Source organism: Corvus hawaiiensis, chromosome 3 (genome assembly GCF_020740725.1).
Source record: "Corvus hawaiiensis isolate bCorHaw1 chromosome 3, bCorHaw1.pri.cur, whole genome shotgun sequence".
In the NCBI taxonomy this organism is placed as follows: domain Eukaryota; kingdom Metazoa; phylum Chordata; class Aves; order Passeriformes; family Corvidae; genus Corvus; species Corvus hawaiiensis.
The window spans coordinates 68,530,492-68,553,756 of NC_063215.1; the positions used below are offsets into that span (position 1 = coordinate 68,530,492).

Sequence of the window (23,265 nt, forward strand, 5' to 3'; positions counted from 1 at the left end):
AAGCAAATATTTAATCAAAAACATTAAACACTGGATTGCACTGCATAAATGCAGCTTCTGACTCAAAGCAGGTCTGAATTGATGGGACTACAATGCCACATTAATTTTAATGATCTGGATTTGGTGCTTAGAAACTGTCTTGAGGTTGGATGAAGAGTCCTGTTCCAGACAATGCTTTTCTTTTGTCTGAGCCCTTGGTATTTTCATGTTATGGCATTTCTGAAGTGCACTTTTTCACAGCTGGAAACTTCCATAGAGAAGGTAGGAAACCCTGTCTGTTTGACATCTGTAGCTTCAAGCTTTAACATTAAAACCTCAGTAAAGCTTTGGACTATGGTGATAGTCTGCCTCAAACAGCAAGTGATTTTTTTTTTTTTTCCCCTTTAAATTTTCTCTTTGGGGTAGTACTGTGACCAGTGGCGGTGATCAAGGTTACTTTTTTGTAATATACATAATTGCTAGGTTTTATCTTTTAACTAAACAGCAGCCATTTCACTTTCTTCTAAGCAGTTCTTGTGTAAATAAGTTGCTGAAGATTCCAGTGAGAACCAAACCACTTAAAAAAAGTTCCAACTTCCTTAGTTTTGTAATTTAACAACAGTCACTTTGAAGGTAATAGTTTTGGGGAATCTGGCTGTATTTTTCTTCAAGCATATCTTTGTGCAGACTTGCTCTTTACATTGCCTTCTCTTTACCATGGTGAAAAAAGTGAGAAGAGCAGTGGAAATGGGAATGTGTTCTCTTGGCATTTGGGGAACAGGGTGGTAGTGAAGGAGATGGAAGTGCTATGTGGGAAGGAAAACTTCTACTGTTTCTGCAGCCTTTCCTTTACTCTGCAGGAAGCGTACATAAACGCTCAAGTTTCTTTACAAACCCAACCCCCTGAACCTTTCCTTGCTCCTAATAAATCAGAGATCTAACTATTAACTTTCAGTGCTTGTATTTTTCTTAAGACTGTCTTACTCATGCAGAAATGTTGGTAGATATTTCTGTTAAGGTACATGATTGTGGAAGAAACTTGGGAGTTCTGAGCAACATAAACAGCCCTCTGGGGGTTTGAAGGTCCTTGAAACAACAATTTGCTGTGTATGGCACTTCTTCATGTTCCCTTGGAACTGGAACAGTTTCAGTTATGTGAAGTGAGTTGTAATATATGGATATCTGTTATTTTGGATACTTTTGTCTAGAGGAAAGATAGATGTTTTCACTGTGATACTTGCTACTGTATGACTCAATCTTGTAGTACTATTACATGTGTTGTAACTCTTGAAATGCTTCCTGTGACTAAACAGAGCCTGTATTTTAGGATGTTGAGGTAATGCTTTGGATGGGATATGGGCCTAATCTGGATTTTCCCCCCTCTTTCCAGCTTCCTTTATCCCCTCTTTTCAGCTTCATATTTTCATAAAATTTATGGCAAAGTATTATCTGAAGACTTCTTATCTTCAGTCAAAGTTGATTGAAATAGCTCTTCAGACTCAGATTATTTGTTTGTTCTGCTAGTAAACCAAACATTCTTGTAATAGCAGGGCAGATGAGCACTGCCTGAATTACCAAACATCACTTGGAATCTGACAGGCACTGAAAGTAAGGAGAATAAGAGATGGGGAGATTCTCTAAAGTATCAGGAAAAAAAAATCGCTGAGACTACAGTTGCAAGGTAATACTTCCCTCCATCTCATAGATAAAGTACCTGCTAGGGAAAACTGCAAGAAAGATGTACAGAAGTACCTTGGACTGTGCTTTTTCTGTTGATGATCTGTTTTCCATCTTGTTGTAGTCTTAAACTGGGCTGTGGGCACTTGGAAATTTCATAACATTGAATTATTCCCTTCCCAGTGCTAAGGAAAACCCTTGGGTTTCTGACACCCACAGCTTGTACAAAACAGTAGCTTAGTATTTATACCCCTGTGGGAACTCTTTAGCACTGTGCATTTCTTGGGGCTAAGGAAAGGACCCATCTGAAGTCCTCAAGTACACTGAGAAAGAGAGCAAACTACAGGATCTAATGTGGCACCTGCAACAAATTTTAAGAGAAGAGTTAAGATGGAATGGGTAGTGTTATTTTTAAGGCTATGCTTTACAACTTAATAATATTGAAGACACATGTTTTAATGCAAATTTTTAAAATCCACCAATTTAGTTTTTGTTAGTAGCCACTATTCTTTTTACACTTAAAAAATTAAGCTGAATAATGGAAAACATTTACAATTGAGGTTGAGCTAGTGCATTAACTTTTACAAATAAATTACCATCATGCATTTGAGGAGATGTGAGTTAAGGTTGAATAAGCAACTTCTAGGGACAATGTCAACCTTTTAATAGTCCATGTCAAGTTGGATTTCTGGTAAACACAAACCATAAAAATACTACTTTATGCAACACTGGTATGCAACCATTTTTGTGGTGTGAAGTGGAGCTCTATGTAATAGCAGAAATGCCTGGACAAAATAACTAAAATTGCAGGCATTTCCACAAAACAGTAATTTCTTTTAATGTTTTGGCATGTATTTTTCCATGTCCTGTGAAAAGCACCAAAAAATGCAGAGCACTCTAATGAGTGGGCATTGGTTTTGCATATTTAAAATAAAGAGTTCTAGCTCCATGGTACCCCTTGTTTATGCGAGGACCTAGTTTCCTCTCTTGATTTTTGTGGAATAGTGCCATCTACTGAATTGTTGGTATTGTACCTTGGTTTTTCATTTGTGGTGGTAATTTTGAGCAAACCTATAAAATGGTCACTACTGTTTTGATAGTAGTGAAATAGTAAGTTTCTCAGTCCTTTGGTGATATGCAAAACTAAAAATTATGCTGTAGTGGAACATTGAGGAGGCTTAAGAAAGTGAAAAACACTGTCTTAGTGTTACAAAATACTTAAAGTAGCAATTAAAGTATAGCTGTTGATTGCTTACACTTGAGGCTAATTTTAACAATTTTTTAGTGTCATTTTGAATGAGAATATTTAAGAAGTCTCTCCTTCTGTTTTGAGCAGACAAGGGAAACTTTTTCCCAAGACCCATTTATTCCATTATGTTTGAATTACTAGGGTTTAGACACTGCTAAAAAGCAATAGCAGCTTTTTATGATGCTGTGCCTGTGAACATCACGTGGGGTATTTAGAAGATCTTTCAGCTTGCAGCTGCTATGGATCTGGGGACAGATTGTCATACCAAGTTGGTATAGACAGAAGAGGTAAACTTGTACCTGCCACCTGGATCTGGGATCTAAGTTTCTCCTTCTTGCCTAATACCATGAAAGTGTTGGTACTTCTAATCCGTGACCTGCTTAGCACTCCGACAAGTGACTTTGCTGGTAACTACTTCAAAAAGCTGTGTAAGCAGAAACATGGTATACCTGCATCACTGTATTGATAAAACTTCCAATGATTAAACTTCCTTCAGAAGGATGTTTGGAAGAGGAAGTTATTTTTGTTGTTAGCATGATGCAAAATGGTGTGAGAAACAGAAGGGTAGATTTAAGCCTCATCCACAAGTCAAGTGTTAAAAGACTGGGTCCAAAGGAAGGAGCTGATACCGGTACTGAGAGAGAAACTACAGTAAAGTCTGGGGGAGAAGTTCATACACATGACCAACTTTTATTTTAATTTGAGATCTTCTTTAAGACCTCTTCCTATGCCTAAGTCACCTGCTTTTTCTGCTGCCTTTATCAAACCAAGTGAATAAGTTGAGTGGTAAGTTGAATAGCAAAGGATGGGGCAACACCTGGCTTGAGGTAGAAAAGGATTTAAATGGGATTAGTAATTAATTTGAGAAATCAGGCATTGGTGCCAAAAGGAAAGTTGTGACAATAACCATAAATGTCTGCTGAGTGATAACAGAAGGGGGACACACAAGATGAGGTAGCTTACATAAGTTAAAACAGTACCTGTGGTCTTATTCTATATAACCCCATAATGGTGTAAAGGGTTAATGAGGTACAAGTAAAATTGGCTCAGGAGACTACACTCACTGCTATGAAGTTTGTGAGGAGGGGATTGGAGAATAGGCTTGTGTGTGAACAAAGCTGAGACGGAATGACTGGTGATTATAGTTAGTCTTATGTCACTTCTATCCAGTGGTTGGTGACTTGGTAATAACTGAAGAGAACTTGCTTGTCAGACAAGAGTTAAGGGGAAGTATTTTAGATTATGCTGTGAGTGAAGAGTGATTTCTGGACCTAGCAAAACACTTTACAGTCAGAAATAGGTGTTGACAGACAATAATTGATTGGGTAAGGATTGGCCATGTTCTTAGTAAATGTTAAATTGTCCTTTTATTAGATAATATCCATGGTTATTTATGCTTTCATAAGCTGAATTAAATAAGTATATAAATTCACTTAGCATCTAGTTCTAGAACATTACACTTGTTAATGCTGCTCTTGGCAATGTCTGTACATCTGGACTCTGGGAAGAGACATCATTCTTATTCCAAGTGTACATCAGTTCTAGGAGCATAGAATGCCTCTGCCTTTATTCTTGGCCAAGAAGCTATGCATGTAAAGAGGAAAAGCCTGGTTAATTATTAATATTGTGATCTAGTATGTTGAAGTTTGACTTGGAAACTAAACTGGATTAAATGGATAAGAGGTGAGTAGGATTTGGAAGCATGCAACAGACAACTAAGGTTTTTACCTCTGTATTTTGATGAAGTTCTTCAAAAATACATAATTATCTCCTGAATTTACTCTTATGTGTGCAGTCTTTGGAAAAACTTTACTGAATTAGGAGCTGCCACCCATTTCACTGCATCTTGTGTAGTCATAGGAACCAGTATTTGTAAGTTTCTTACCCTTGTGTTCTACTCTTTTCCTTCTCTTCCATCCTGCCCAGAAAAAGTAGTGGGTTAGTCACCTTCTTTGCATTGTTAGTGCTGAAATACAGGTGTAAGACTAAAGGAGTACAACCTGTATCAGAATGCAAAGTCAGTAAAATCAAGGAAAGCCTGTAGCCTTTTTAGTTTTTTTTCTTGTTTGGTCTAAATTGATGTTTTTACCTCTTCATTTAATGGCATGCTTTGCCATCTGTGAATTGTGCATATAGAAACTTATCATTAAAACCAATTTTGCTTCTTGTTTAATTTTAAGTCATTGGGGTTTTTTTAATCTTGTGTGCATTTGTACTGCTCAATTACATCTTGTTCCAATGAACGATTGCCTCTCACTGACAGCTCTGAGAAAATCTACCAAATACAGCCTTTACAGAAAAGTTGCTGGCACTTTCCGTAGCTATTTGGGAAATGCTGTATTTGTGCATATTTATGTAAGCAAGATTGAAGTTTAAGAAGTGCTTTGATCCCTATCTGTTGTTGTTAAAAATGGATTGTATTTAAGTTACTGCTCCCTACCTGTTCACTATCAGCTTACATGCAAATTAGTTCAGGCATTGTTTAATTTTAAAATATAAAACTCATGCAAATTGAGGCAAAAAAAGGTGGTTTTGTGCTTTAAAATAGCTACAACTACCTTTATACAAAAACTAGTTAACAAACTTTAGCTGAGATCTATAGACTTTGGTATTTTTCAAAACAGAGCTCCTTTTTACTCTATCAGTCTGAGATTATTTTTTTTTTTGCAAGTTGACATTGAATCATTTGGCTTCTGGTGTTTAAAGGAGCTGAGCATTTTTCTATAAACAGAGTAAATACTTAAGCTGCTCTGCGCTAATTTAGAAATGAACATTACTGGTAGCTCATTTGGAATTTGAGAAATTGAGCTTCCAGCCAGTTGTTTAATCACCACTTGACTGGAAGTTCTAAAGCTGCAATAGCAAACAGCAGTAGTAGTTTGCTATACCCTGTTAAACTACTGTGATATTTGTAATAGGATCTAACATCACTTTTTAAAATGTTGTGCCTGTTACCGCCCTCCCTCCTTACACTCCCCTGTCACCAAAAGGACAAATTATATTTTATCTTGTTTGGTAGTACATGGATGTGAAAGGTCAAAGTGTATTTTCTAGACAGTATTTGACTGTAGTATTTTCTGAATTTTTGAATAACTGTCTCTTGCTAAATAACTGTGTCTTGACAGATTGTTCTTTGAGATGGTTGCTGTAGATTATGTATGTGAAAGTAATAGTACTCATTAGATTTGATGAGATACAGTGGTACTTTTTTTTTTTTTTAATGATTTGGGGTCTGATTAAGTGGAAAACTGCTACACATACATGACTATAGTAAAATATGCAGGTATATTATGCAGTCCTGGAGAGCTGTATGCTATGGACTGGTATACATAAGCATACATTGAGTCATCTACTGGTTTTAGGGTTTTGTATGCAATTCAAATCAGTGGTTTGTGTCTTTCTCTAGCCAATAATCCTCTTTTTTTGGTCAAAACTGTCAAATGTTTAAGTACTGTTAGGTGTTACAGCTACAGTTTTGAGAAGTATCTAGGAATGAATATTAAAAGCTGCTACAGTTTCAGATTTGTCTTAAAACTCTTGAGCTATTGTAACAGTGGCAATTCTGATACCTGGTCTGTCTTTGCTGTACTATCAAGACTTTTTATAACTGTAATAAAAAAAAGATGCCAATACCTGTGTGGTGATAGTTTGGAAAATAATTTAAATTATAAATGTCTTTGTATACCTCAGGGTATACAGCCTGCTGAGCTGAAAGACAGGGACAGGAATAGAATTAGACCCCCTGTAATCCAGGAAGAAGCAGTTAGTGACCTGCTGAGCCATTTAGGCACTCATAAATCTGTGGGACCAGATGGGATTCATCCAGGTGTACTGAGGGAGCTGGTGGAAGAGCTCACAAAGCTGCTCTCCATCATTTATCATTAGTCCTGGCTACCCAGGGAGGTCGACTGGAGGTTGGCCAACATGGCATCCATCCACAAGAAGGGCAGGAAGAAGGATCTGGGGAACTACAGGCCTGTCAGCCTGACCTTGGTGTCCAGGAAGGTTATGGAACAAGTTGTCTTGAGTGTGATCGCATGGCACTTACAGGAGAACCAAGGGTTCAGGCCCAGCCAGCATGGGTTTAGGAAACCAGGTGACCTACCTTGTGCACGAGGGGCAAGGCTGGGGATGTTGTCTACCTGGACTTTAGTAAAGCCTTTGACTCTGTTTCCCACAGCATTCTTCTGGAGAAACTGACTGCTCATGGGTTGGACAAGTGTACTCTTTGCTGGGTTAAAATGGCCAGATCAGAGGGTGGTGGTGAATGGTGTTGTATCCAGTTGGTGTTCGGTCACAGGTGGTGTTCCCCAGGGCTCAGTGTTGGGGCCAGTTCTGTTTAATATCTTTACTGATGATCTGGATGAGGGGATCAAGTGCACCCTGAGTAAGTTCACAGATGACACGAAGCTGGATGGGAATGTTGATTTGGTGGAGGGTAGAAAGGCTCTGCAGACAGATCTGGACAGGTTAGATCAATGTGGTGAGGCCAGTGCGATGAGGTTCAATGAGGCCGAGTGCCAGGGCCTGCACTTCAATCGCAGCAGCCCTGTGCAACACTGAAGTCTTGGGGAAAAGTGTCTGGAAAGCTGCCCAATAGAAAATGACTGGGGGTGCTTTTTGACAGCTGACTGAACTTGAACTAGCTGTGCCCAGGTGGCCAGGAAGGCCAGTGGCATCCTGGCCTGTATCAGCAATAGTGTGGCCAGCAGGACCAGGGCAGTGACTGTCCCCCTGTACCCAGCACTGATGAGGTCACACCTCGAGTGCTGTGTCCAGTTCTGGGCCCCTCACTACAAGGGCATTGATGTGCTGGAGCATGTCCAGAAAAGGGCAACAGAGCTGGTGAAGGGTCTGGAGCACAAGTCTTGTTAGGAATGGCTGAGGTAGCTGGTAGTGGTTAGCCTGGAGAAATGGAGGCTCGGGGGAGACCTTACCACTCTCTACAACTGCCTGAAAGGAGGGTGTTGCCAGGTGGGGATTGGCCTCTTCTCCTGACAGGACAAGTGAACGTAGTCTCAAGCTGTGCCAGGGGAGGTTTAGGTTGGATATCAGGAAAAATTTCATCATGGGAAAGGTTGTTAAACATTGGAATGGACTGCCCAGAGAGGTGGTCGAGTCACCATCCCTGGAGGTGTTCAGGAAAAGACTGTAAGTGGCACTTAGTGCCATAGTCTAGTTGATAAGGTGGTGATTGGTGAAAGGCTGGACTTGATGAACTTAGAGGTCTTTTTCAATCTAAATGATTCTGTGATTTTGGACAACTGCCTTATGCTGAGGGTTGAATTGATAACTATAGGTTTTGCAACTGTCTTCTATGTCAGAGGCATCAAGGTGAAGAATGCCCCAGTACTCCATAGGCCTACTTAGAGTAACTAAAGAATTAAAAAAAAAAAAAGACTGGTCTTCTCTGACTTTCATAAATATTCTGGAATTAATTTTTCAGACATGATTTCTAAGGGCAGATGCGAACTGAGTTGCTGCTATGTAGCTAAGCTATAAATAATAGTAATAACTTTAAAAAAGAGTATTTTGCAGAGACAACTTGCATATTGCTAACTGAAATGCCTAAAGTGTAAGCTTAAGTCTGAAGCTTGTTTGAAAAAATATCTTTTGGGAATGTTGCCTTTCTCATAAATTAAAGTGAAATCAGTGTTATGGGATATGAATTCATGTGTTATGTGATACTAAATTAAGGTCATACTGTGATTTTCTTGTGTATTACCTGCACTTCTAGCAGTTATGAAAATGAACACTGATGTTAGGACATGAGCATGTTATCTCTTTCTTCTCTCAGGCACAGCTGTTGTCTCTTGTTTTCTTAAAAAATATCCTTGAAGACAATGAAATACTAGTGTTTTCCAGGGTTAATTTCCAAAAGGCAGTGGGGAACATGGAAGCAATATTCAAAGGTACAGCTGAGAAGCTATTAATTTATCCAATTTGTTAATATTTGGAATAGGGAATGAAGCAGGGATAGTAGAATGAACTGCTTGGAATTGAAGGAGCAGGGATGGGTCTTTGATTAGAAAACTGCTCAGAGCAGACTATTTCCTCTAAAGCTGCCCTAGGTCTTTGGCAGAGTTTTTCCTGTCTACCAAATTAAAATGCTTTGCTCATCTTGTCATTATTCATTATAATTTTTGCCTGTTTTGGGAACAACTATGTAGTAGATGATCACTGCTTAGTACAGGGAGCTCTCTTGCCTAAAGCACACATACACAAGTGTAGTGGATTTGGGCAAACTGCATTTCCTGGGCTGCTGCCTGTTTTGTGTGGTTGAGAAATGCTTCACATGTACTGAAATGGGCATGTATTATCCTTCCACAGTCAGGCTTTGTGACGTGCTTTTTCAATTCAGCATACCCTGCAAAACTGGGAGGCTTTGCATGGCTTTAGAAAAGAAGATTAATGCTGGTTAGGAGGATGATATTAATTTGAGATGAGAAGAATAATTTTAGCTACTAGGTGAAAAAGTGAAGATGCCATAATCCTTGAGTAAAGAAACTAAATAAGACTAACTGCAAGGACTATTTTTTTTTTTTTTTAAATGACAGCAAGCACTGCAGAAGAGGCCAAACTATTTTCACATCTGGATGGGAGTTTCCACTAATTTGTTAAAGAGGGATTTGCTTTGAATATATAAAACTTGTGTGATCTTACTCCTAGTGCTGCATATTTACTGGTTTATGGAAAGATGGTTCAGGTGTCCTGGAAAATGTGGAAGAATTTTTTGTTTAAGGAAACATTGAAATATTCTTAATAATGAAATTTTTACTGACTAGTTATAACAGTGCTTCCAGAAATATTAGCATCAGAAGTGCTTGCAGAAAGCATCTGAGGAATAGAATTTGAAGGCAGAAGTAACTCGAGCAGTCTATGGACTTATGTTTTTCTGGGTCATATTCCTCTTATTTTGAGGCAAGGTAGCTGTAGAGTCTCAATTCCAAATAAACTCTGGATTTATGAGCAAGGTTTGCATTTAATTATGTTGGAAAATGATGTTCAGGGGAGGGCCTGGGAAAATCTTTTATTAGAACACTACCTGTGTCAGTGCAGATAAACAAGTTTTATTCCTATATTTTATTAATTCAATTCCTGTAAGCATCTGAATCTCACATTTGGAAATTGTTTTTGTCTACTTCTGCAAATAATTATTAATTCAAGTGAATGCAGATGCATGAGGAAGGCTGAAGGCCATCGGCTCTGAAACTTGTTATTCCTTGTGGGTTTTTTCAATCTGGCAATTTATGTTGTCAATCCATAGTTAATATAAGAGCAATGATTTTACATTAAAAGTATTCTGAGTTGGTGTAGGAAGGTATCATTTATGGGGACAACACCCCCTCTACTCTTTTTTTTTTTGTTTGTTTTTAAGATATAAACTGTGACTGGAATACAGATGAGTTCTTTGTAAAAAAACATATTGATAAGAATGTAAGAACGTAAAATAAAAGCAAAAAAACAGGTGAGGCTATCTGATTCTTTAAGTCCTTCCATGGCAGAACAAAATTAAATTACTTACTCTGTTTGGGGAAGAAAGCTGGTATTAAGTTTGGGGGATTATTCAACATCTGTTTAGTGTATATCTCACCACTTAGCTGGATGTTATGCAGATTCATTAGTCTAGAAGAATGTGATTCAAGTTTTAAAGTTAAAATATTGCAGTGTGTTGAAGCAGACTTCTCCCTGCTGTTTTTCTACTTACATTTTATTTCACCAGCTTAGAGGCTGAGCAGGAGATGTGTCTGAGTTTTGATTTGCATGCAGCCTAGTAGTCTTTTCAGCCTTCCAACTGCCTGTAGCATGAATGCACATGTTTTTTAAGAATGCACGTATTATCCACTTTGGTTTTTTTCAGCAATTTCTCAGTAAGTGGAAAGCTTGCAGAATGGGTGAGAATTACACTGTTTTATTAATTTTTATCATATACTGAGAGGAAAAAGTTGTACATACATTGCCTGTTTTGTATACAGCTTTGGAATCATTTCCTTTCTTCCAAAAACTAAGGTGCTTCTTTAAAACAAGAAGTGTTCAGCCTTGACAAATTATAGTCCAGAAACTCTGGGCATACAATGATGATGTATGAATGAATACTGACCAGTTTGCTTAATTCCTCTGTTGTTTCTGCTCGATCTCCTAGATGTTGGAGAACTTAATTTTGTATCAGAAGCAGGTGCATAACCACATATAAAATACAGAATGTTTGCAACTAATAAATGAGTTATGTATGGAGAACTGAAAGAATCTGTTTTGCTGCTGCTTCTATCAATATTCATTATGGAAGGATAGGACTAATTTACATATGAGAGTGAAAATGAGCAAGCTTTTGTTATCTCATAGCTGGTGTGAATCCAGGAAGTCTTCATACAGAGATCCTGGAAATTTACATTATACATAATTTTCCATTGACTCCTCCATATTTTGACTACTGATCTTCTCATCTCTGTCACAGCAGATTTTTTTTAATATGCCTTATATTATTCAGCTCTTTTTACCTTAAGTAATGTTTAAATGGTGAGAAAGATCCTTTGGCATTTGAAAAATGCAATAATTTTTTTATGATGTTTATTTAGATTAACTTCCTTTTATTCTAGTTCTTATATTTAACATTGTTAAAATAACTGCTTCAACATTCTTCAAGTTGTCCATGATGAAGAATCCCTTAAATCATTGTAAGTTAAGCAGTTATACATAATTTTTATATTTCATAGTAGGTCTTTCAAATTTTGTGTCACTTTGTGGCATTTATAAACTACTGTTTTGGTAACAGCTCTGTGTGATTAGATATGTTGAGTGCACTAGCTAGAAGCAGGATCTTAGCCTGTGTGAATGTGGTATTAGTGAAAGTGAAAATGTTGGTTATGCTGTGTGTTTTGTTTGTTACATGCAACAATTATTCCTTAATGGTGCCAATTCCAGCTTTGGTCGGCCAGGAGTTGAATGCTACTGTCAACATGACAGTGGAGCTGCAGTAATCCAACTTCAGTTCCTGATTAATGAGGTTAGTAAAATAATTTATGTGTAATTCAGAGAAGGTGTGGAGCATATTTTCTTTAATTTTTCATTAAGCAAGCATTAAAATTAGCTAATATAAGTGATGTAGCATGAATAGCAAACAGTAATAATAATTATAAATAAATTAACTTTTTTAGTTTTGGAAAATGCTTGACTAACTGCTGAGAATGTCTTTGTCTCTAGAGTACTCTTTTGTTATAAGCAAGAACTAGGAATATCATTTTGTCCTTGAACATTGCAAGTTATCTTTGCAAGTGGTGAAGTACTTTTCCAATAGTACTACCAGTTTCAGTAGGTACTTAGTTTTATTTTGATAGAGTTACAGTCTTAGACATGAACTGAATAATACTGCCTCAGTTTCAGATGTGTTTTGCTAGAGATGTAGCAGCTGAGATCTGACAGCAGTGCTGTTCTTGAGCTAGCTAGAGACAGGTTTTTAGAGGGACCTCACTAGCTTTCTCAGCACATAGATATTAGTAGTTCAGTTCATTGCTTGATTTGTCTACAGGGATGGACATGAGGAAACTGATGAGCACGCACTGGAAAAAGCTTCTTCCCCACCACCTCTCAGTATAGCACCGAAACAAATATGAGTGAGCTGAACAATGTGTGATCACATCAGTTGTCTCATTCCTGCTACTTAGAACTTACCTGTGCTATGGTGTTGATGCACATGCTTACTCATTTTTTTCCTCCTGGTAATAAAGATGTAGTATATTTCCACTGTGATGATACACTGTTCCTAGGGTTATGAAAACAAGTTGACTAAAACATTTTCTTTCTCATAGGGAGCTCTTGTGAGTGCCTTGGCTGATGACACCTTACACCTGTGGAACTTGCGCCAGAAGAGACCTGCTATACTTCATTCACTCAAATTTAACCGGGAACGGTAGGGACTGGGTTATTATTGCACTGCCCCTTAGCATCGCACTACGTGCTATTGTAAGATCAGATTTTATTAATGAAGTCCAGGTTGTAACTTGGTACATAATTGAAACTGGGCTTACACTGGGTTTGAATTTCAATCTGTTAGGGCCTTAAATAGTTGTGAATAGACACACTACTGACCTAAACTGAGATGTGTTTTCTATCACTTTATGTATTGCATTGCTGAACATCAATTTTCATATCTTAAAAAAGTGGCAGGATAAAATACTTTGAATATATGTCTTCAGAGGAATTTTGGAACAAAAGGAAGTGTATGCACCAACAAGACAACAGGAGAACTAATTCAGTTTTTTTTACCTGGAATTTTTTCTCCATTAATGGCAAAGCAGAATTCTGTAGTGTTAGAGCTCTTGTTCATATCAGAGTAGCTGAAAACAGCTTGGGTTTTGACTAAAAATTTTTATACTCAAGTAATAGAATTGTAAGCAAGCTAAAGAGGTATTTCAAATTAAATTTCTGAAAGTCAGTTGACTAAATTTCTGAAAAAGATGGACTTTTTTTTAAAAGCAAGTATTTCTTCTTTTCCAGTATATGTAAAGTCTCAGCTGGAATTCTGTGTTTGCTTTTGAACAGTATGCATTAGCGATGGACTGCTTGAGGAGCTCAAAGAATGCTAGCAAGAGCACAGAAAAATCTGTGACTTTTATCCCTTTTGAATAGGGCAGGAGGTAATAAATTTTAAGTAATGGGTAGCAACAGAAGAAGTTAAATACTTATGTAATACCTTCTAATGTAGTGTCATGTAAAGTGCTAAACAAACTGTTGGGTGGGTTAAATGGTAACCTTGTAGTTTTAAAGAGCAGGTTATGAACAAATTCATTAGGACCAGCATGAATGCAGACTACCGGGTTTTTGTGTATAGAGGATTCTAAGTACCTTTTGAAATTATTTCTACAATCACCATGCATAAAATCTGACCAGGGCCTGTAGAAACAGGACAAGGGGTAATGACTTTAAAGTGAAAGAGAGTAGATTTAGATTGGGTATTGAAAGAAATTCTTCACTGTGAGGGTGGTGAGACACTGTAACTGCTTGCCCAGAGAAGCAGTGGATGCCTCATCCCTGGAAGTGTTCAAGAATAGGTTGGATGGGGCTTTGATCAACTATCTACTGAAAGATATCCCTGCCCACAGCAGGTGAGTTGGACTAGGTGATCTTTAAAGACCCCCTTCAGGCCCAGATAGTTCTGTGATTCTGAACTGTTATACAGAAAACAGAAAGCTTTGTTAGCTGAGGCAAATTCTCAACCCCAGAGGAGTGATAGTGTTCCTTTATACAGCATAAAAGTCAAATGGAGAGAAATGCAGTTTATAACCCCTAGTTTAATGAGGGTTGTCAAAGTGTAGGAGATACAGTAGTATGTCCAAACTGAATTTCCTACCTCTCCCTTCCTTTTTTTTAGTGACTTTTCTCTTGTAGTGTCTACTTAAGTGTCAGTGTAAAATTAGGGTTTGTATCCTGAAATCACACTTAAACGTGGGCTTCTAACTAATGCGTTAAAACAGGTATCTGAGGAGGTGATTCTGATTGTGTGCAAATCTGTTGTAAGCTGGCTTAGAGTTTTAGATGTATGGGTATCTTTGGTTAAGCAAAGTGAAAGTTTTAAACTGTCCTTTTTCTGTCAATGTGATGATGTCGGTAGCAAAACCTGTCACAGGGAGTTGAGTGTGGGTAGAAAGGAGGCTCGGTCACTGATGTTGCTTTAGTGGCTGAATTAGTTACTAATCCTGTCTTGCTAAGGTAGGTAATGAGAGCACCATAGTTACCATGAGTGGCATAAGCACAGCTTGGGACAAGGGCATATTCTTCCAGCAATTTTAATTTTAAAATATCTATTGTAAGAACATATAAAAGTAGCCAGAATGCTTAAGATTCCCAGATATGTACATTGTCATAGCCACTTATGTCATGCTGGATGACTGCTAACTGTTTTCAAATATTCTGTTTTCTTTTGACTAGTTTATAAAATAACATGTAATTTAATTATCAGGTAAATATTTTGATTTGAACTCAAACTTCAAAAAATTCACTATTGAATAATTCTAAGTAGGGGCCTTTATACACTCAGTTCTTAGTAATTCATTATGCCTAGTATGTTCAATATGCTGTATGAATCTGAAGTAAATGGGCTTTTCTTAGGTCGATTTTATGGTGTATATTAACAACTAAGTTTATTGAGGAGAGTGTTTATAAATAAAATTGGGTCTTCTCCGTGACAACTCACCCTTAAGGGAAAGGAAGTACCTAAGATTCAGAAGTGCTCATTGGTGGAAAGGAATGTCAAAAGTCAGAGGGTCCACAAACAATCAAAGTTTTATTGATAAATTACACACTTGGTATGGAAATGGGCATATTAGTCCCTGGCCTACTATGTAACCACATGGCAGTGGATTTTGGATAAAGGGGTAGGGTGAAAGGGAAGAGGGGAAATAAAGGGGGAGAGATGAGATAAAAAAAGAGTGAAAGAAAAAAAGAAAAGAGAAATTAAAGAGGGGGATGAATTAAAGGAAAAGAGAAAAAGAGGGGGAAAAGAGAAGTAAAGAAAGGAGAAAAGAAGGATGCTGAAATGACAACTACTGATCTTTTTTTATCTAGCTGATGGAATGTCAGTCCTGGTTTCAGCACTGATCCAGCTGCCTTGGTCTGGCTGATGAGATGTCCAGGATCGTGGGGACATTGCCCAGGCTTGGGGGAGTACCTTTGTATGGGCAGGTTTCTCCACCTCACAGATAGGTTTCTTGCTTTCTATGTAAATTAGTTAAGTACAGTCCATTCTTTCAGGCCTTTCTGGAAATGAGTCAGAGGGCTTTGGGGGTCTTTGGTGGTTCTAATCCCACCTTATTGCCGCGTCCACTTCCTACCACTCATTCCTGCACTTGCATTATACTGTGTTGTGTTTTTTCTAAAGGAAAAGTGCTTCTCTTATCTCCACCTGACCCCCCTTCTCCAGCCGAAACTTGCTCTTTCTCATAGTGTGTTAATACCAATAGTCCTTGGTTTTACCAACAATTCTTCTGTGTTAGTAATAACAGTCCTTGGCTGGCTCCACAGCCATCTGGTTATCTGTGTTTGAGACGTTCACATTAGCCCCTTCTGGGAATCAAGAGTTCAAAAGGATCTCACTGTGGACTGCTGCTTATAGGCTTGTTAGACAGTGGACTTTAATAGACATTAGCCTCTTATAATCAGGAGCTCAAAAGGGTCTCACTTTGGACCACTGTTTAGAGGATATGAAGAGAGTGGGCTTTAGTTGTAGTAATTTTCCATCCTGGCCAATTTGAATTGGTAACTTTCTTGGAGTGTTCAACAGCAAAAATATTATTCTACTTGGGTTGCTGTTCAGACAAGAAAAATAAATTTCCAAGGCTGTTTGTTAAAAATAAAGTGTTCATTAGACACCTGTTAGTTCCTGGGGACAGACAGTGTTCCTGATAAGCTCAAGGGGAGCTTAGTCCAAATGCAGTTCATCAAGGCCAGGGCATAATGAGCATTTCTCAGATCAGAGAAGTGAGTGTCCTGGGTGGCAGAGGGGTACAGCACCACAACCCATACCATAACTAAAGTCAGCTTCTCTCAGCCTCTACGTTCTCAAGTCACAAGCATGAAGATGTTATAAACCTAATTAATAAAAATTTTAAAGTACTTTTTATTGTGGAATTAAGATCTGTTCATAAGGATAACTAACTTCTCAAACTGGATTTATTTAAAGTATTTTGTATACTACAACACAGCCTTATAACTGCCTTCTCTAATGATAATTTGTCAGTTTGTGAAGGGAGATTAGATATCTTGGAATTCTTATTATATGACTGAAGCCATGAATCTAGTGGCTTCAGTATTTGCTCTAGGATTTTGTTGAGGCTAATGTTTAAAATTATGTAACTGAGTGGATTTACCTGGAAGTGTGTTGGGATGGAAGAAAAGCAGTATTTGTGTCCTGTTTAACAGGAGTTGAACTTTAATATGTCACAGGCAAATTTTTATTCAGATTTTGTTTCTAAATAACAATGTCCTATGTAAGGTTTAGATTTGAACTAAAAAGTTTTCTTTAGCATAGAAAGCTGACTGTAGCAGTTAGCTACCCAGATGAAAGGATTTTCTTAGTCTTGAAAGCTATTCTTTAACCGTATTTTAAAAAATTAATTAAAAAAGCAAGTGATAAGGCTATGACTTCATTAATGAATTCTGTAGTCTTCTGGCACAGCCTTTTAAGAGCTCTGGCTAATTCCCTTCTTTTAGTCATGTGGAAGAATGACTGCCCCATGTCTAACAACTTGATTTCTAGATTTCGTATTTGTTTATCCTGTTGGTAATTGAATTTGGCTACCTCACTTTCAGGTGTTTTAAACATCTTAAGATACAAACCACAGAGCTAGCTTGTCTATAAATGCTTGTGTCGTGTGTTTAAGTATTTTGTAAACTTACCTGAAAATTTGAGTTTTAAATCTGTAAAGGATTTCAGAAAGCACTCTTTAGTATATGCCAGGAAAGTGATGTGAATTCTTGCTTTTCTACTCATGACTTTTAAGAACAGGGAGTGGTGAGAAAGAGCTGATTCCTTTTAATGTAATTCTATGCCATTACAGGCTATGTTCTGCTTCGTAGAAAATGTCTTTGGGTAACTTGCATCATCTTAGATTTGAGCAAAACATTTCTTTAAAAGCAGTGGCCAAGAGTCCTGAAATATGCTGCTTTCTGTTGAATCATTAAATTAGTTGAGAATCTGTAGATAACAACCTGACCTTTAATGGATTTATAGCTCCTGACTGCCTTTTGTAACAGTGATGGTTAGTAATTTGAAGCAAGTCTTCTGAAGCGTGAGGTTTTAGATACATAACAAATCAGTTAGCTGAAATTACTGACAGATGTCAAAAGCTCAGTGCAAAACAAGCTAGTTCAAGTTTTCTAGCCTTTTGTTTGCTGCATTCATGGGGGTTTTGCAGCTGCTTTATGTTCTAGTTACCAAAGCAGAGTTAGGAGATAGTAAACCAATGTCATGCTTGGCCACTGTTACTTGACTGTGAGAAGCGGTGTGTAGGGGCCAGGACAAAAATGCGTAATGATGGTGAGCAATTGCTTGTGTGACTTGTCATGCAAATTAAAAGTGTCTAAATACTACCTCTTTTCAGAATGCACAGTTCAGTGTGTGAACTTAGTATCTCATACTTCTCTAAGGTGTCTTCAGTGGATCACTATCTAGTTCCTTTGTCATCTACATATCTATGTAAAAGTATCTTAAACACAAGATTGTTGTGTGTTAACAAGTAATGCAAGAATCATGTCAAGTTTGCTTTAACTCAGTAATAAATATAAATGTCACACGAGGCTAGCTCTGAAATATGTGTAGTTAACACATCTTATTAGAGTAAATATTGAAAGCATGTTGTGAGATAGATAGATAGATACCTAATCTGGCTTTAGTTTCCTGCTATGCAGGAACTGTTAAACTTGGTGCTGATCTAAGGTGTGAAAGGTCAAACGTATCACTAACCACAGACTTTCACAGATCCTGTTTGAGAGGGTGGAGGGACAAAGTAACTTGATTTAAAAAAAAAAAAAAAGAAAAAGGAACATAGGATTACAAATTTGAGACCCCTTTGCCAGCCAAAGCAAACCAACTTTGTATAAAAGTATGAAAAGTTTCTTTCATTATCCAAGACTTACATCCTTCCTGAGCTGACATTCCCTGTTCTAATGCCAAAAGAAAGTTTGTCTTTATGGTAAGTCACAAAGCAAGAATGGTATAAAACCAGAACTGAGTGTTTCGTGTGAGTGCTCTGCATATCGATCTCTGAATGCCTTGATAGCAGTTTAATTTTTAATATGTCAACTATATCAGCTTCTGTGCTGTGGGATTTAAATAGTTTTCTACAACATGAAACTGCATAATTCAGAGTTACAAAATTATGCAAAAAATATCTTTGGCTTTGTATCCTGCTGTAAACAGCAACTTTAGCATTGTGTTTGGAACACTGTCTACAGAGAGTGGAAGATCCCACTTGTGTTTACTTATTAATAAGAATTTAAACTTGTTTTGGCATGTATGTTGCCCTGTTAGATACTGTAACTTTGTACTCAGCCTGTGCCTTAGCCAAAGTGGGAGTTTTCTTTCACCTTGAATTTATAAACTGACCAATTCTGCCACTTTGTGGATGGCAGAAGGACATACAGGTTGTCTTGCCTGTGAGAGCAGGTGATGATAGACATTGTTTATGTGGTTTTGGTTCATTTTTCACACATAACTTAAGTTTTTGGTTTGGGGTTTGTTCTTGTTTGGGTTTTGGGGTTTTTTTTTCTCCCACTTTTTAAAGTGACTTTCTTCAGAGTGAGAGGAAATAATCACTGGGTCTGCTTGCCATGATGGTGTCATGTAAAACCTTTTACCTAGTGAGCTTAAAATTTTAACTCAGTGGTGATTCACTGGGGGATGTAATTAGAAGGAGTTTGATCTTGTTTCAAGAAATTAGCAGAAGAAAATTAACTTACTGACTGTCTGGATTTGCCATATATGTGAATGTTTCTTTCACAAGGATAAAATTCCTTTGAAAAATGTTTCCTTGAGGCCATGCACGCATGCAGAGTTCCACATGTCAGTGTGGTTGATGGAACTGCAGTTGCATCAGTTGCCTTCTGCTGCCTTTAGCACTGAGGCAGAACCAAAATGCTGAGTCCTGTCACTCAGAAATTTCAAATTTCTGAGAAATGGGTTTTGAATTGCCTCAGTTGCTCTGTTAACTGGTTCTTTCACACTGACTTTCACAGTGATATGAGGCATAGAATGGCCAACTGCCACTTTCTTGGGCAGAATTTGACCTCTGGTCTTTAAGTTCTGCCTAGATGACAGACTTCTCCCTCAGTGATAGGAATAATTTTTCTGTCTCCTGTGGGAGAGCTACGTCTCTGATATGGCCTTTTTTTTTTTCCTTCAGTTAGAATTTGTGGCTTCCCATGTACCTTTTGAGGCAACTGATTTGAAAACCAAGAGAATTTTTCAGTATTGAAAGAATTTACACAGAACACCCAGGAAATCTGAAGCTTTCTTACCACTGGTGAAATACCCCGCACTATGTATTTGTGAACTCCTCTGGGGGTGTCTGACATGCCAATGGTCTGGTTACTTTTTGTGTCATCCCAAGGTACTTGAGTATCTTGCTCTGACACATGCTTACTCCGTTGTGACACCACTAGTGGCTACCACTACTCAGATACTGAACGTCGGTGCTTCTCAGCTGCCTTAAGAGGCAGCCATTCAAGTCAATATATTTGGGGAAGCACCATTTGGAGTGCTGTTATGGGATATAAATGGAATTGAAGTACCTGGTTCTGTTCCTGTGATGTACTGCATTTACCCACATGTTCTTTTGGTGGGACATTTTTGGGATGCATTGAAGAGGATTTCTTCCTCTGCATATGGCTTCTGGTCTTTGAGGCCTTTTTTGTACATGTAGATGTTTTAAGCCTATTGAAGTTATCAGATGTGGAAAAAGACCCTTTTGCAACAGTCAGGCAGTATCCAAGCCACCGCTTGTTTCCATCAGTATGTCATTTTGACACTGGCTTTTGACTTTTTAAGCCTGTGGAAGACTTTGACAAGAGTGCATGGATGTGGAGTCTACACTAACATCAGAATTAAACTTCTCAGCTTCTGAATTTTACATGATGCTATCTCATACGTGAAAGGTTGAGGATAAAGGTGTGCAGAATTCAGCTTTGATAGCTTAATCTTTTGATTTTATTTTTTTGATGCAATAATGATCTGAGCAGCTTGTGTACTTACAGTAACTGCAGACCTATAATGATAGCCTGAAGCACGAGAAATATTTTAGTGATTTAACAATAAAACCTGTTATCAGTGTTTGTCATGCTTCAAAGCATTCGTCATTGTGCTTTGTTAAAGCAGTGAAAAATTCTGAAGAATATATAATGCTTCATAATGCAGTAGACTAGGAAAAGGTAAAGATTAATTTGGAAGGATTTCTGCTGTCATAATAATACAGTCAAGTTAACAGCCTGCCAGTTTTCCTTAATATTTTCTCTTAAAAAACTAATTCTTTTACTTACGTATTAATTTAATAAGTTGTCTTCTTAAATATTACTGTAATTAAATTCCTGTAGGGAGTATTATCACTTGCTATATTAATAGTTTTGATATATGTGTTGAAACAGCAGCAATTAAGATTTTTTTTGATAGCTTTGATAGATTATAAGAAAAGATACATGCTCTGCAGTTAAGAAAGGGAATCCTTTCAGCAGGTTTACAAACCACTTACTGAAGATTCACTTGTCATTGCTAAGACTCTCCCATAAGCAATATCCTAAATTATACTTTAGTTAGTGTAAGAACAGTAAATATTTTATCATTGTTTTCCCTTGCGGGTGTGTCACTTGCTTTTCTGTATATAATTTTTTTTTCTTGAACTATTGGTGGTTCAACTCTTACAAATTCATTTTGCAAGAAAGAAAAATCTGGGGTTTTTTTGGTTTTTTTTGGGGGGTGGGAAAGGAGTAACTTTGCAAATATGTATGCGATGAAGAGGAAGATTTTGTGCTTACAGTAAATTACAGATGCAGGAGAATTTAAAACTACCCTAACTGCTTTGGGGTTGTGTAACAGTACCTCATTTTAGTGATGATGTTATTTTGTACTGTAGATTTCACATTGAAAAAATAAATCTCCTTAAAGCATTTTTTTTTTTTTCTATAAAGGGATCTTTCTCTTTATGAAGATATGGGAAAGTGAAATATTTGAAATGACATGCTGTGCCCAGTATTGGTTTATGCTAAAAGTTTGGTCTGTTTCACAAAATGTACTACACTTAGTGAGGGAGCTGAAATTGCCTTGGAGACAACATGAGGAATCTGTTGTGCCATGAAAGAACTGCCTGCAAAAGCCTGCTTTCTGTGACTGCTGGCTCAGACAATCCCAGGCTGTCTCTTTAGACTCACAAAACGGGACTACTTTAAATCATAGATGCTTCTATTTTAATATTTTTTGGGCAGAATGGCTTGCTACAGGAGAAAAGTGTGGTAGTCTGCTTTTGACTGCTACATTGTTTTCAGGCAGTTGGGGTTTATGTGCAAGAAATACTAGTACAAAATTTTTTCATCTGTAGTATTTTTGATGTGTTCCCAACAATTGATTATATTTTCCACTTTATTGATTATATTTCCCAACAATGGATTATATATCCATTTGTGGGTAGGGAGAGAGGGGGAAGAGTGCTTGAGTGTTAGGAATGGCTAGAGCATTATATGGCCAATTCTGCTTCTGTTGATCCTAAAATACATTATGGATGAAGTATATTCTAATCTTGTGGCATAAAGATAGGTTTCTGAAAGAAAAATCTGCATTTTTCAGAAAAAAAAAACAAAGCTGTCTGTGGCCAAGTGTCAAATAAGCAAGTATTGCATCACTACCAAGACTCTAACCCTTTGTTTCCATCCTCCAAAAGGAGTTGAATCCCTTCAATCATCAGTCCAATTCTTAGCAGAGCAAACAAGGCAACTGACCATTTGGATGGTCATAGCTTCACTGATTTTTAGTTTTTAAGAGGGCTGTAACACTTCTAAAGTTGTTTAAAATATACATAGTTTAAGGTGAAGCCTTAATGGGGGAGGAGAGAAGCTCCTCATGAAGTGCATGAACTTTAATGTTGGAAATATTATTCTGTAAATTGTTAAAATAAATACAGTTATGTGAAATGAGTCATCCAGTCAAAATATAGTTGAGTTTCTGAAAATTGGAAGATGTAGTTTTTCTATTAAGAAAACAAAAAAATAGTAAACATATTTTTTATTTGCAAAAGGAGTAACATTTACTACATTCAGGGAGAAATGCTGGTTCTTACAGCAGGATCAGCATGCCATTCCTTTTGGATTTAACTAGTTCTGTGAAATAAAAGATCTAGAATATTTTTTAGTGTATAGAACAATCATACAAGACATTGTAGAAGAATGGTAAAATACTTCAAAGAGTAAGGTTAAGAACTCTGTTATGTGCCTATACTTTGCAAGTTTGAAGTCTTTTCAACCTCCTGCCTTCAAGAGTTTGTAAATATTTTGTGAAGCTACTTGTTCTGTTCTTTTACTATTGTTATGGAATCACTTCACTGTTTGCTAACTCTTGACAAAATTAATCTCGGTTGCACAAAAGAGACAGTAAATTGAATATACCTGCATATTCAAGAAGAGTATCAAGAATATTGAGGAGCTGGGCACTTCTTTAAGTGTCACCCTTGTGCTAAAGTAGTCAAAGCTGAAGTCCCAACTTTTATTTTTGCCCACTTTAAATAATGTGAAATAGATTGGTTTTCATAACAAACGTGTTGGACAATTGTAATTAACAATATTAACTTGCTAATCAAGACAAGCCTACAACCCTGCTACTGATTATT

At 37.3% G+C, this 23,265-nt stretch overlaps 1 protein-coding gene across 16 annotated transcripts in view; it reads left to right on the plus strand.

Annotated features, from left to right (window-relative positions):
• Positions 1 to 23,265, plus strand: part of STXBP5 (syntaxin binding protein 5) — a 107,492-nt gene that overhangs the window by 16,043 nt on the left and 68,184 nt on the right. For all 16 annotated transcript variants that reach the window (XM_048295977.1, XM_048295979.1, XM_048295980.1 and 13 more), the window contains exons 3-4: positions 11,828 to 11,909; positions 12,712 to 12,812. In XM_048295977.1, coding sequence (XP_048151934.1) covers positions 11,828 to 11,909; positions 12,712 to 12,812 — 183 coding nt within the window. The remainder of the gene's footprint in view (positions 1 to 11,827; positions 11,910 to 12,711; positions 12,813 to 23,265) is intronic.